Source organism: Urtica dioica, chromosome 12 (genome assembly GCF_054948205.1).
Source record: "Urtica dioica subsp. dioica isolate 48M chromosome 12, U.dioica_male_clone48M_v1_H2, whole genome shotgun sequence".
NCBI lineage: Eukaryota > Viridiplantae > Streptophyta > Magnoliopsida > Rosales > Urticaceae > Urtica > Urtica dioica.
Window position 1 is genome coordinate 20530976 of NC_142767.1, and position 12288 is coordinate 20543263.

Below are 12288 nucleotides of genomic sequence, written 5' to 3' on the forward strand. Positions count from 1 at the left end.
CATTTTCTAAAATCCAAATCCGGATTGTAAAAATTCAAAAAACGAGTACAAACCACTCTTATAAAGCTCCAAAATGACAATACATAATCTAAAACTGAGTAAAAAAAAATAAAATTCAAAAGGATACTCGTCTCCAACTACATGAACATGTAAATATCATAATATAAAATTAAAATTACAACCCTAATGATCATAATAAACCATACAACGATTGAATTTGTGTGTTACTTTTATAGATCACATAATCAAGTTGTACATGTAGTAGCAGTAGGAGTTGATATATGAGAAGTTTGTTCTTCTATGACAACTTGAACATCATCTGTTAATAATAATGACATAAATTTAAAATAAATTTGTTTTAATAAACAAACAACAAATGAATATGTCAAATAACTTATCAAATTAATTATCTTACCCAAAACAACTTGCTTAGAATCATTTAGTGCTTCCACTTCAGTAAAATCTGATTTGGGAATAAAATAAAAACGCTAGGTCTCTCTCAAAATTAGGTCAAGTCTTTTTTTTAATATATATTTATTTTTAATTAAAAAAAAATCGGTTAAATAACCGATATCCAGATTTTTCCTAAATCAAATCCGATATCCGGTCCAGTTTTGTAAACCGGATCGGTTATCCGAATCCGAATTTCGGTTAGCTGACGTGGCTCCAAATTTCGGTTTCGGTTCGGTTTGGATATCGGTTTTATCCGATTTTCGGTTCGGTTTTGTACAGCCCTACAAGCAAGTATATTACATATCCCTTGAATAATAGTCCCCGGAGGAAGAAAGTTAATAAAAGAAATTTATAACAATTTTTTTTTTTTTAAATATGTATAAAACACCTCAGACGTTATGACGAAGCATTGCTTGCATTTCCGGAAGCAGCCTTGATCGGACATTGTTGGTTGCTACGTAATTAGGTCTGAGAACTCGCCACGGCCAACACAAGCGATGCCTAATCTTGAAGCTGGTTTGTTCTCGCTTCTCTGATTCTTCTAGCTGTTTAGAGAGATCCTCGATCCTTGCTCGGAGAGCCTCGCCTCTGCTGTCAGCTAGCTTCAGAGACTTCTCCGCCGCAGCTTGTGCAGCCATAGCCGCCGCAGCGAGCTCTTTCTTCAGCTCGAGCTTCCCGTTTGATATCTCCAGTGAAGCCTTTGTTCTATCTAGTTCCTGCTTTAAAATCGCTACCTGTGGGTGAAACGGAAATCTACTGTTATAGACTAAAAGGTTGAATCTTTAGACAAAAATAAGTAAGGAGTTTTTGTATTACCCGCTTGTCACGTTCTCCGATCTCGACATTTGCGGCTTCGACTTCTAATTCACAAGCTTCCCTCCATCTAGCGACCTCCACTTCGGTTTCTTTTACCGTCGTCAATAGTTCCTCGACCTTTTGAGACGTGAAAATTGAACATGTTAGTGAGAGATTATGAAAAGAAAAAGAGCATACTTTATTAGAAGTCGAGAAGAAGAGCAAAGTACATTCTGAGTCAAAACCCTCTCTCTATCTTCCAACTGTTTGATGTACATCGAGTTTTCGGCGATATCTTGAGCTTGTTTCTCTGTCAGACTCTGCAGCCTTTCAGTATCTGATCTGCGATATATTAAAACGATCATCCGATCTCAGTTTCGGTTACTTGAATTATCCGAGTTTCTTATGGTGTAATATTACCTAGATTCTTCCAGAGATCTCCTTAGCTGCGTTATTTCGAGCCGTAAATTCTTCATAATCCTCTCCACAGTTGAAGCCTATGGACAAAAAAAAAAAAAAATGATCAGCGAATTACTCTAGAGTTAGTAATAAAAAAAAAACCTGAACATCGGAATCAAATTATTCCATCGATCGCACCAGGCTAACAACTTCCGCTTCGGACTCGCTGCCATGGGACTTGTTCTCTGAGCTCTCGGGGTTTCCAACTGCTGTCATGAATCCGAAACCGAGCCCGACCCTCTGCAGAATTGCAACGCGACTCTTCTGCTCGGCATTTCCCTTGAGCCTCTTCTCCACAGATTCCTTCTCCAACAAGGCAACCCTAAGCAGACTGTTAATGTCTCTATTCTCCTCTGTCAGACTCGTCACACTGTTCTCCAGTTCCTTCTTCTCCTTCTTCCTCGATTCTCTGTATGATCCGACCTTCTCTTTGACCTCGAAAACGAGCCTCGAAAAGGCGTTCAGTTCTTCTCTCAGCTCTGATCCCTCGGAACTGGTCGATCTCACTCCATCAGAGCCGAAAATCGGTTCTTCTGCGATATCTTCGATGATCATAACCAAGCTCTCTTTCGCCGATTTCACCGAATCCAAACACGCTGCAAGAATCTCTTCGCTCCTTTCTCTCGCGGCCTCCGTTTCTCTGATTCTCTCTCTGTAAATCTCAACTTCGATTCTCAGCCCTTCCATTCTCACACGAAACTCATCTTCATTATCCCTCGTTAAAGTTTCGAGGTTGTCGATTCTCCTCGAAATACTCTCATTTTCCCTCGTGATTTCAGCGGCGGCGCTGCTTAGCTCGGCGTTCCGAGCCACGGCCTCGTCTCTCTCGACTCGGAGGAGAGCTAGGGTTTCTTCCATGGCCGAGGATTTTGAGAGGAGAAATTCGTGAGACCGGCGGAGGGATTCGAGCTCGGAGCGAAGGCATTGGTGGTGATCGGAGGAGAGCTCCGGCGAAGAATCATCATCGTCGTGGCATGCTTCCATGGTTTTAGATAGTGAAAGGAAAGAGCAGGGCTTTCCATGGAAGAGTTTGAGTAAACTGTAAGTTTGGAGAGAGAGAAAGGAAGAGTTTCTGAGTTTCACAAACTACCAGTCAAACGAACGAAAAAGAAGCGGGTAAGTATAGACTACTGTGTAGATGCTTGTTTTCTAATTTATTATTATTATTATTATTATTATTAAATGCTCATGCCAAAAACACAAACTACCAAACAATTCTCTAAATACCGATTTGTAAACAACCTTTATTCTAACAAATTTGCAACTAATAAAAAATGCAAGCAGAAAAAAAAAATTGAAAATAATCAGTAAAATATGTTTATACTTTTATAGGAAGGACAATTAAAGACACTCTGCATTTTAATTAGGAAAATATGTTTGAAAATTCAATATGTCATGTACTTGTTTTTTATGTTGATATAAGGTATTTTACCTGAATAACTACTCTTTTTAGAAATGGGTCATCAATAATACTAAACTAGATCATTATTTATTTATTTTTTTTGGCTTTCTTCCAAGTGTTCATACTTCATTGTATGACATTTTATGTTTTATTGTCTTTCTCTTATCTAGACATGTCTTGTTTTGCAAAGATGGGCTATCTCGACCCTCGCAAGAATCTAATAAACTCTCTAGTTCCCGGTGGCGATGGTGAACGCAAGTAGCAACAAGGTCGACGTGTACGAAGATGTTCCTAATAAATCAGTCGGTTTTGTCGTATACAATTCCGTTATAATGTGTTGCTTTAAAATGTTGTACTATGTTTCTCCATTTTATGTGACTATACTCTGTAGTCTTGATTAATCATTATGCAATTACACAAGAAATATTAACAGTGGAAATGAATGATTAACACAAGGGGTAGTTAGTTGTGTCACTCTTCAATCGTCGAGCAACAAACCCGCCTTTGCTTCGGAGGACCTGTTCGGTATTACTTTGTTATGTTTGTAAGAACATCAATTTTAAACACACTCAAAGTTGACAAAGAAGGGTATACCTCTACAAAAACAAAAATGCAATAACCATAACAACATTGATATCTTCTATCACTACCTCTTTCTTTATCAACAACGAAAACCGCAAAATTGTCCTCGTTTTGCTGCTTCATACAAATATTTTCTTCTCTTTTGCTACATGTAGTTGCAAGAAGAGTTTCTTCAGTCTATAATGAATCCTTTTGTAATCGATTCAATCAAACAATGGACGCTAGAGAAAGAAAATACGAGCAGGATAAAAAATTCCAGTGCTAATACCTCCGATACGCAACAGAAGTAAAGTGTTCATCCATGGAAAGACTAAGAATTCCAGCCAAACCCTTAAATTATTTCATAAATTCCATTTTATAGAAGATTAGCAAACATCACTATGACCAGGCCAGGAAATCAATTGCAGATCGACACTTGAACTCTCACCTAAAAAAAAAACAAGAAAAGAAAAAAAAAATAGATCCATACAAACAAAATATATGATCGTATATATATATGAGATTTGGACACAAGTAACAAAATGAAATTCAGTTATACTTGAATCTATGAGACTCCTAATCACAAACTAATAAATCAAAAAATAAAAAGACAAGTTCAGAAGTTCAACCATTCAGAGTAGTACTTGCAGGTATTGGGCGAGATAATGCCATCTGGCGTACACTTAGAAATCATCGGGCAAACCCCGCAAGGCACGGAAGCCATAGCCCCGGTTCTCGGCTCCCCTCCTTTACCTCCTTTGCACGTACACTTGTAGCAAATTTTCCCGACCGGGATCGAATCAAACTCTCCCATTCCGTTGCTCTTCAGCTCCACGATCGCATCGTCCAACACCAAAGCCCTCACGATCTCCTCGATCTGTTGGGCGCTGAACTCGACTTTGAAGATCCCGCTCCGTCGGATCGCCTCCAAGATTCCCTCTGACGTGGCGACTCTCTGCTTGTATATCAGCTTCGCGCACTGTTCTTTCAGCAAGTTTATGAACTCCGTGTCCAAAGCTCCGTCCACGTACCAAGCCCCGCCGGTGATCTCTTTCGAGGGTTCGAACTCGGTCGCCATGTAGTGCTTTCTTCCTTTGTTCTGGATGGTTATGACCTCTTTTATGAGCTTCTTGGCTTGAAGGGTTTTCAGGGATTTGTTGACCACGTTGTCGGGGAGCTTTGTTTCTATCTTCAAGTCCCGAGTCCATATTCCCATGTCGGTTCGGCTTCGTATCGCTTTGAAGAGCGCTTGTTCTTGCTCTGTTAGAGATCCCAATAATGGTTGGCTCGATTCTGGATGCTTTCGTTTCAGACCAGAAGGCATTGCTAATCTGCTCATTCTCTGTTTGACAAGAAAAAATTACAATCACAATCACATCGCGACTTTGTCTTGATCGAGAAAAGAGAGAATCCGCCGCAAATATTTTCTGTTATAACTCTCCTTAAACCAATTTTAACTTGAAATACTAAAAGGTTTTCATCTATATAGTACAAGTACAATGTTTTTGTACTAAAGATGAACACTTTTGAGTTGGTTATTTCTTGGTCACAGCCTGATTCAATCACCAAAAGTTATACCCCTATTTAGTCTTCTTCGTTATATTAAAGCCGATAAATTGTTCAAACAAACTGAAACAGTTCTAATATACACCAAGTAAATCGCAGTCACTGCCTTTTCCGTATTTACGACAATGTTCACACGGAAAATATCAGTAAACTAACGCATAATTATAGTGAAATTGAACAGAGCTAATGTTGAAAACGCAGTCTCACGGTCAAGGAGATACTTACTTCTGACAGAGTAGCGTCGCCGACGGCACGGTGTTTAGCTTCGATGGGTATATATTTGTTCCCAAACGCAAACGCAAAAGGCTAATATGGGCTGAGCTGAGTTAAGCTTATTCTAAAGAAGACTTCTGTATTTCACAAATAGGGATAAAACGTTTTTAATCCCACATTTATACCCTGTGTTTTAGTGAAATATCGAGTTTAACCCTCGGTTTTCAAAAATGTCGAGTTCATATCCTCTGTTTAACTAAAATGACGAAATTATATCCTCTGTTTAACTAAAATGACGAAATTATACACTGAAATAGACAACAGTGTCACGAATATTCTTTTTATTGATTTTTCATTGACGTTGACTATAATATTTATATATAAACACCAATTATCTTTATTCATTCGCGCCATATATGTAATTTATTTAAAAACTAAAAAATAAACAACAGTCTCTTAATCGTGAAGAACACAGAAAGAAGCAAATGGGTAAACATCGATAGTTGATAGTCATCAAAATCGCATATTCGAACAGAGAATTCAGGATTTAGAGTTACAATTCGAACACGGAATGAAGTCATTTCTTAGAAAGTATGAGTTTTATTATTTAATTTCAATTTAAGGCTATTTTTATTTCAAAATTGAGAATTTGGAAGTTAGGGTGTTGATTTAGATTTGTTTCGATTTTTCTTATATAAGAGTTAATATCAATGAAAGGGAGATTTGTGACGCTGTTATTCATTTCATGGTATAATTTCATCATTTTAGTTAAACAGAGGGTATAATTTCGTCATTTTAGTTAAACAGATGGTATGATCTCGACATTTTTGAAAACCGAGGGTTAAATTTGACATTTCACTAAAACACAGGGTATAAATGTGTTATTTTCCCTTTTTCTAATGCAAATTGGGCCAAATATTAGTAAAACTGAAGATTTTTTTTTCAAAATCAACTAAAATTAGGACAAATATATTAATGGTCCCATAAATATATGTCATTAAATTTGGCTATACATAATGTTGTAACATTGATAAATATTTTGATTATCCAATGAAATAAATTGATTACAAAAAATATTTTGGAGGTTATAATTAAGCTGTAATTATTTTTATAATAAGTTATAAGGGTAATTATTTTTTAGAACAAATCAGAGGATTTAAGGTTATAATATATAATTATGCTAGAGTCTACCTAGCTTCGTCTTTGCCTTCAAACATTCCTTTTTTGAGAAACTCAGTACAAAAAACAGTGTCCATGCTCTCACTAAAATATTCAATACAAGGGGTGGAACCTTCATTTACGCATAGATCATTAGCTTAATTCGTGAGTTAGACAATTACCAAACAGGACAGTTTGACTTAGTTCTCTAAACTATCCATAATGCCTTTGTTGTCCTCTTCAATAATGACCTTCTCGATGTTCTCGAATTTCGACAGAAGAACCATAGTACACTGTCTGCATCCAAGTGGAACCATTCCCATCAACCGGAGATCCCGTCCTCGGAGGGACATAAACCTCAGCCATTGATAATGAACATGTTAATCAGCTTAATCCGCTTAAAATTCCTCTATCTCTGTTCTGATTTTCGAGTTCGACTACAAACAGCTTGTCTCAGAGCCAGACTTTACGACGATTAACTTTAATCAGAAGAACTAAAAAAAAAAGTAAAAATACAATACAACAATCAAATAATTATTTCATGATTAAGCGTGTAAAGGCTCTTGAATTATTATACAAAGCATTCCGTGCATAAAAAAAATATATGCAATGATGGCAAACACAAGAGCCAAATAAAATTACAAAGTACAACAAAGATACAAAACACCACCACCAGAAAAGAAAAAGGGAAAAAAAAAAAAAAATCATTTTGCTAGAAGGTAATCTCGCAAGGGGCGTGAAAGGTTCTCCCGCGGCAGAGGGGCTCGAGGTTCTCTCCGGCGTAGGAGCACAGCGGCGAGACCTCGACTCCGGTGGAGTAGAGCGGCACGGAGTGAGTCAGAAACCCGCCGGCGGCGACCACCCACCGCGAGTGCAGCCGGAGGAGCAGCAGCCTCGCGGTCTCCGGCGAGTCGTACGTCGCCGGAGAAGACGACCCGTTCGCGTTCTTCACCGGAGCAAACTCCTCCTCGCGGAGCACCTCGAAGAGCGCCGTCGACGGCGCGTACGAGAACGCGTCGAACACAAACTGCTCGAGCTTGAACCCCGGCACCGACCCCAGCGACGACGGGATCGGCTTCTCCGCGAGGTGGTACACCGAGTCCTCCTCGAGCCCCTCGGCCGCGTGGCGCAGAAACTCCAGCGAGAACATGTGGAGGCACACGTTGCTCCAGCAGTACCGGAGCCGCCCGGTCTGCTGGTTCACCGCCGCCGCGTCGCCGGAGTCGAGCTCGCTGTACTCCACCACCGTCACCGGACCGCCCTTTCCCCGGCGGGCAAAAACTCCGACGCGCTCCTGCGGTTAACCAATTTAATCTCGGGTCTTTTAGCTATATAGCCATTTAACTTACAGCGTTTTGTATAAAAACCAACTTTTCGTAAATTTTCTGTAAATAACCACATCAACTTATTTACGGCACTCAAAAAGACAAAAAAAAAAACCCAAAATAGACGGAAATGTTTTTAGGTATTTTTGTCTTTTTTAGTGCCGTAAATAAATTGAAGTGGCTATTTACAAAAAGTTGACTATCTAGCAAGTCTTAGACTTTCGGTGGCTTATTTGGTTAATTTTTTGTTTAATCTTTTTAACTGTTTTGAACGGGTAAGGATTTAACCGGTTAACAAATTTTACCCACCCCCTTTACCTGCGGGTATGCTTTTCTCACGACCTTGGCCGCGGCCGAGACCCCTCTCTCGAGGAAGAAGCCGAGGAAGGTGGGGTCAGCGACGCGGACGAGCGCGTTGTCGACACCGAAGAAGTCCACGTATTTGACGCCACGGGATGCCATGTCATCGAGGAGCTTCGCGTTCTTGAGAGCCGCGTAGACACCGCCGTTGCCGTCGGGAGCCCTCGCGACCTTCGTCGGCGTCTCCATTATGAATCGCCCGTCCTTGGCCACGCACGGGAGAGTGCCTTGCTCGAAGAATGTCACCTGCTCATAAACGTTTAATTTTACATGAAAAATAATAAAAAAAATTCGGATGGTTTATTTTAACTGGACGGGTTAAAAAAACGGATCGACTGACTAGTTTCTAACCGAGAAAAATAGGGATCTTTTTTTTTTTTTTAATATAACCATGGTGTCCAGATAAAAACCTGAGTAAAATCCACGAGGCCCTGATATTATCGACCAACAGACTAATCCCATTTCCCAATTGTTACTTCCAAGGGGAATTGAACCAGAGAATGATAAGATCCCATGAATTTCTTCTATCACTGGACCAATCCTTTTTTGTTAAAATTTTAGGGTAATTTTTACATGAAATTCCGGTTATAAGTATCCGATGGTTTATATTAACGGGACATAGAAAACAGATCAACTAGTTTCCAACCGGGAAAAATAGGGATCGTTTTTTCTTTTTTTAACCATGTTATCAAGATTAAACCCGAATAAAATTCCCGATGCCTTGATATTATCGACCAACAGCCTATCCCACTCCCCAAGTGTTGCTTCCAGGAGGGATTGAACCAGAGACTGATAAGGTCCCACCGGAACAATCCCTTATAAAGTTAAAATACGGGTATTTTTTTTTTTTAAAAACAATAAAGTGAAGCGATATCGGCTAAGGTTAAGCTTCACTGAATATTCAAGATTAAGGTTAGCCGAAGAGTCATCAATACCTGGTCGGATCGGAGGCCAAAGTAGCGATGCGATTCGAAGAACCTCCTCGTCAGGTCGTCAGTGAAAGGGCTGGTCATGATGTACCAGTGGATCTGAACCGGGGAGTTCGGGTTCTTGGCATGCTCAGAGGCCAACCTCTGTACACAGAGAATCCTCTCGGCTTGGAGCTGGAACAGCGATTTTCCCGAGGGGAGTCCGATGTTGAAGCACCCCTTCGGATCGGAGCTCCCGAGGCGGGTCCCCTGGCCGCCGGAGAGAAGCAGGACCGCCAGTTTCCCGTCGGCGATCGCCTTGAGGCCGGACTTCCACCATTTTTCCCGGTCCTCGAGGCGGCGCGAGTCGACGGTGGAGACGGCGGAGTCGGGGACGGGCTCGATGGCTGCGGCGGCGGCGGAGTGGGATTTGAGAGATCGGCGGAAGATTCGGTTGATTCTGGAGACGTCGAGGGTTTGGATGTCGGAGACGAGGGCGGAGCGGTCTTCGGGGGAGAGATCGTCCCACTGAGAGAACGCGTGTTCTTGCCCGTGGTCTTTCAGCCTCTCCACCAAAGCCTGTGGCGGCCGAGACTCTCGAGATTTCACGATTTCCATTTTCGGATCTTCAATGTTGATGAATTCAGGGTTTCTTTTATTTTTCAGTGTCACTCCTGTAAAGAACAAAAAATGGATCATTGATGAATTCGGATTTCTTGCCTCTGCTCTAGTGATTGTGATTTTGACGTGTACGTAATGAAAATCAAATCGACAAAACTACCATTATCTTCTTCATTGAAAATTATTAGTGCTGAAACTTGTTCTTCAGCAGAGATGGTTTTTCTACATAAAAAAATAAAAAAAAATAAATAAAAAAATAGATGCAAAATTCAAACCATATTACTTTCCCAAGATTTCAGAAAATAATTAATTAGAAACCTTAGAACTGTGAACTTGACAAATAACCCCAAATCAACTGAAAATTGATATTAAAAAAAAAAAAAAAAAACAGATCTCATTTTTTTTTAGTAAAATCTCAAACTCCAACGGCAAAGAGATTGTCGGCACTTACTCGGAGCTCTCCTTGGCGAAGGAAGGCGGCGCGGCGGAAGGGGATCGGCGGCGGCGGAGACGACGACCTCGCGGCGGACGAGGCGGGCGAGGGAGGAGCGGCGGCACGAGCCGAAGAGGCGGCGGAGGTCGGAGACGGTGCCGTCGGCGGAGGTGGCCGAGGTCAAGGACGGTGGAGAGTTTTTTGGCACAGATTATCGGAGTTGCACCAAGGAAGAAAACAGTGGAGATATGGGTACTTTTGGAGCAAAGAAATTAAAAGTTGTTTGTCTCTGTACTGAAAAAAAAGGAAATAGGCGTGCATGTTTTTATCAAGGATTGAAATCTCGCGTCTCGCGGTCGTACCGCAGTTCTGATTTTGAGGGTATCTCGTCTCGTACCAGGATATTCCGCGGTATTTGATGAACGTTGGAGGTATCTCGTACCGTGTGGTATACCGCATTCCGCGAGATATATCGCAAAAAAGAGGGTATCTCGCGAGGTATTTGAACAACAAATATATTTTTTTAAATATCTTTTAATTTTCATGATACATAGAGATTCAAAGATAAATTTAAATAGAATTTTCACACATATAGTTTCGAACACATAAATGATAAAAATACAATTCGTAATACAAGTCACTACTAAGAAAATGACAAAAGATGTCGGATTTTGAGTGCTATTATAAATAATAGATGTCACTTAAAATGTGTCAACTATTTTTTAAAAAATGCAACTCATCATAGTGCTACTAAAAATTTAGTGAATTTTTAGTAGGGTTGGTAGAAATTTTCCACTAAAAATACATATAAATTAAAAATATATATTTATAATAATTATTATTTAATTTGTCAAATTTATTTACCTAATAGCACATGGACAAATAAATACATTATTAATAAATATAATATAAACATTAGTAAATACATCATTACCTTTATTTACAATTGATATTAATTTTTTTACTGGTATTTTATTATATTATATTATATTATGTTTGTAATGTGTAGATAGATGACCATTAGTTAGCTTAAATGCTTAATGGCTGTGTGCGGCAGTGTGCGTCCTATTGTTTTTAATGATGTTTTATTATATTATATATCAATGTTACATATTCTTTCTCAATATATATATATATGTTACAGATTAGACAGTATTTTGTGTAGTTGATTGTTGAATGTTAATTAAAGACTTGAACAAAAAAGAACCGTAGAAAAGTCCCACATGGTTTGTGTAGTTGTGTTGTATCAACTTCAGGTATTATAAATACAGAAGTAAATAGCAATCCAATTCAAGCAAAGTAATAACTGGTTGTTGGGCTTGCTGAAATTGTAAGCCCATTAAAGTTAAAACATTGATTTTATTAAAAATAAAAATTATGAAATCCGGCTGTGATATCAGCCAAAAAGTACAGTTCAAAATTTATTTCTTGTATTTATTTTATCTTCCGCGAGATTCAGCCTTTTTTCGCGCGGGAAGTGCGAGATTTTGCCCAACTCGCGAGAGATATGTAACTCGCTACCGTGGCTATGCGGATTGCGAGATCTCGCGCGAGATACCTCCATCTCGCGCGAGATTTCAATCCCTGGTTTTTATAGGGAAAAATAGTGTTTAAAATGAAAGAAAAAAAATTGTTTTGAAGGGGAAAAAAAAACACTTAAAGAATATATACAAAAAATATAATAAATAGTTAGTAATATATGTATGTATAGAAATTAACTAACAATAATATATCATTAACAATGTCCTACGTTTATGTTTTTTTTATAAACATGTAAATATATATACGTATTTTTATAGATATATAGTAATATATATGGTATATATAGTTTAAGTTTATAATATATATTTAGTTAGTAATATATATGTATCTACCTATGTTGTTAATTTTTAATTTGATATGTAAATATATATAATATACATGTAGTTAGTAAACGTATGTAATTTGATAGTATATAATAAAATAAGAAAAATTGGATCACAACGAGCTGGTAATTTGAATAACACATATTTAATAGTATTAGAATTACTCTAT

General features: G+C 38.8%; 3 protein-coding genes across 3 annotated transcripts; all 3 read right to left on the reverse strand.

The window, feature by feature from the left end:
* Nucleotides 1-737: 737 nt before the first annotated feature.
* On the reverse strand, nt 738-3905 carry LOC149380149 (uncharacterized protein At3g49055-like). Its single transcript, XM_089604370.1, has 6 exons — nt 3760-3905; nt 1846-2746; nt 1669-1745; nt 1479-1590; nt 1270-1386; nt 738-1187 (listed from the first exon to the last, which is right to left on the reverse strand). Exons 2-6 carry the CDS (start codon nt 2689-2691, stop codon nt 843-845), a joined length of 1497 nt encoding a protein of 498 aa, XP_089460496.1. The 5' UTR covers nt 2692-2746; nt 3760-3905; the 3' UTR covers nt 738-842.
* Nucleotides 3906-4008: 103 nt separating this feature from the next.
* On the reverse strand, nt 4009-5584 carry LOC149380150 (uncharacterized). The gene is made up of 2 exons (XM_089604371.1): nt 5462-5584; nt 4009-5012 (listed from the first exon to the last, which is right to left on the reverse strand). The coding sequence occupies exon 2, from the start codon at nt 5007-5009 to the stop codon at nt 4287-4289; it is 723 nt and encodes a 240-aa protein (XP_089460497.1). The 5' UTR covers nt 5010-5012; nt 5462-5584; the 3' UTR covers nt 4009-4286.
* Nucleotides 5585-7120: 1536 nt separating this feature from the next.
* On the reverse strand, nt 7121-10561 carry LOC149380151 (UDP-N-acetylglucosamine diphosphorylase 1-like). The gene is made up of 4 exons (XM_089603810.1): nt 10273-10561; nt 9228-9874; nt 8251-8538; nt 7121-7901 (listed from the first exon to the last, which is right to left on the reverse strand). Exons 2-4 carry the CDS (start codon nt 9816-9818, stop codon nt 7320-7322), a joined length of 1461 nt encoding a protein of 486 aa, XP_089459936.1. The 5' UTR covers nt 9819-9874; nt 10273-10561; the 3' UTR covers nt 7121-7319.
* Nucleotides 10562-12288: the final 1727 nt, after the last annotated feature.

What these genes read in the sequence shown, in the direction of transcription:
- LOC149380149 (XM_089604370.1), bottom strand. Translation starts at nt 2,691, where the DNA reads ATGGAAGCATGCCACGACGATGATGATTCTTCGCCGGAGCTCTCCTCC. An exon ending in AGATCTCTGGAAGAATCTAG is followed by an intron (nt 1,591 to 1,668) that starts GTAATATTACAC and finishes AATATATCGCAG; the next exon opens with ATCAGATACTGAAAGGCTGC. An exon ending in TCGGAGAACGTGACAAGCGG is followed by an intron (nt 1,188 to 1,269) that starts GTAATACAAAAA and finishes TTTCACCCACAG; the next exon opens with GTAGCGATTTTAAAGCAGGA.
- LOC149380150 (XM_089604371.1), bottom strand. Translation starts at nt 5,009, where the DNA reads ATGAGCAGATTAGCAATGCCTTCTGGTCTGAAACGAAAGCATCCAGAA.
- LOC149380151 (XM_089603810.1), bottom strand. Translation starts at nt 9,818, where the DNA reads ATGGAAATCGTGAAATCTCGAGAGTCTCGGCCGCCACAGGCTTTGGTG. An exon ending in TTGGCCTCCGATCCGACCAG is followed by an intron (nt 8,539 to 9,227) that starts GTATTGATGACT and finishes GTTTATGAGCAG; the next exon opens with GTGACATTCTTCGAGCAAGG. An exon ending in TGAGAAAAGCATACCCGCAG is followed by an intron (nt 7,902 to 8,250) that starts GTAAAGGGGGTG and finishes GGTTAACCGCAG; the next exon opens with GAGCGCGTCGGAGTTTTTGC.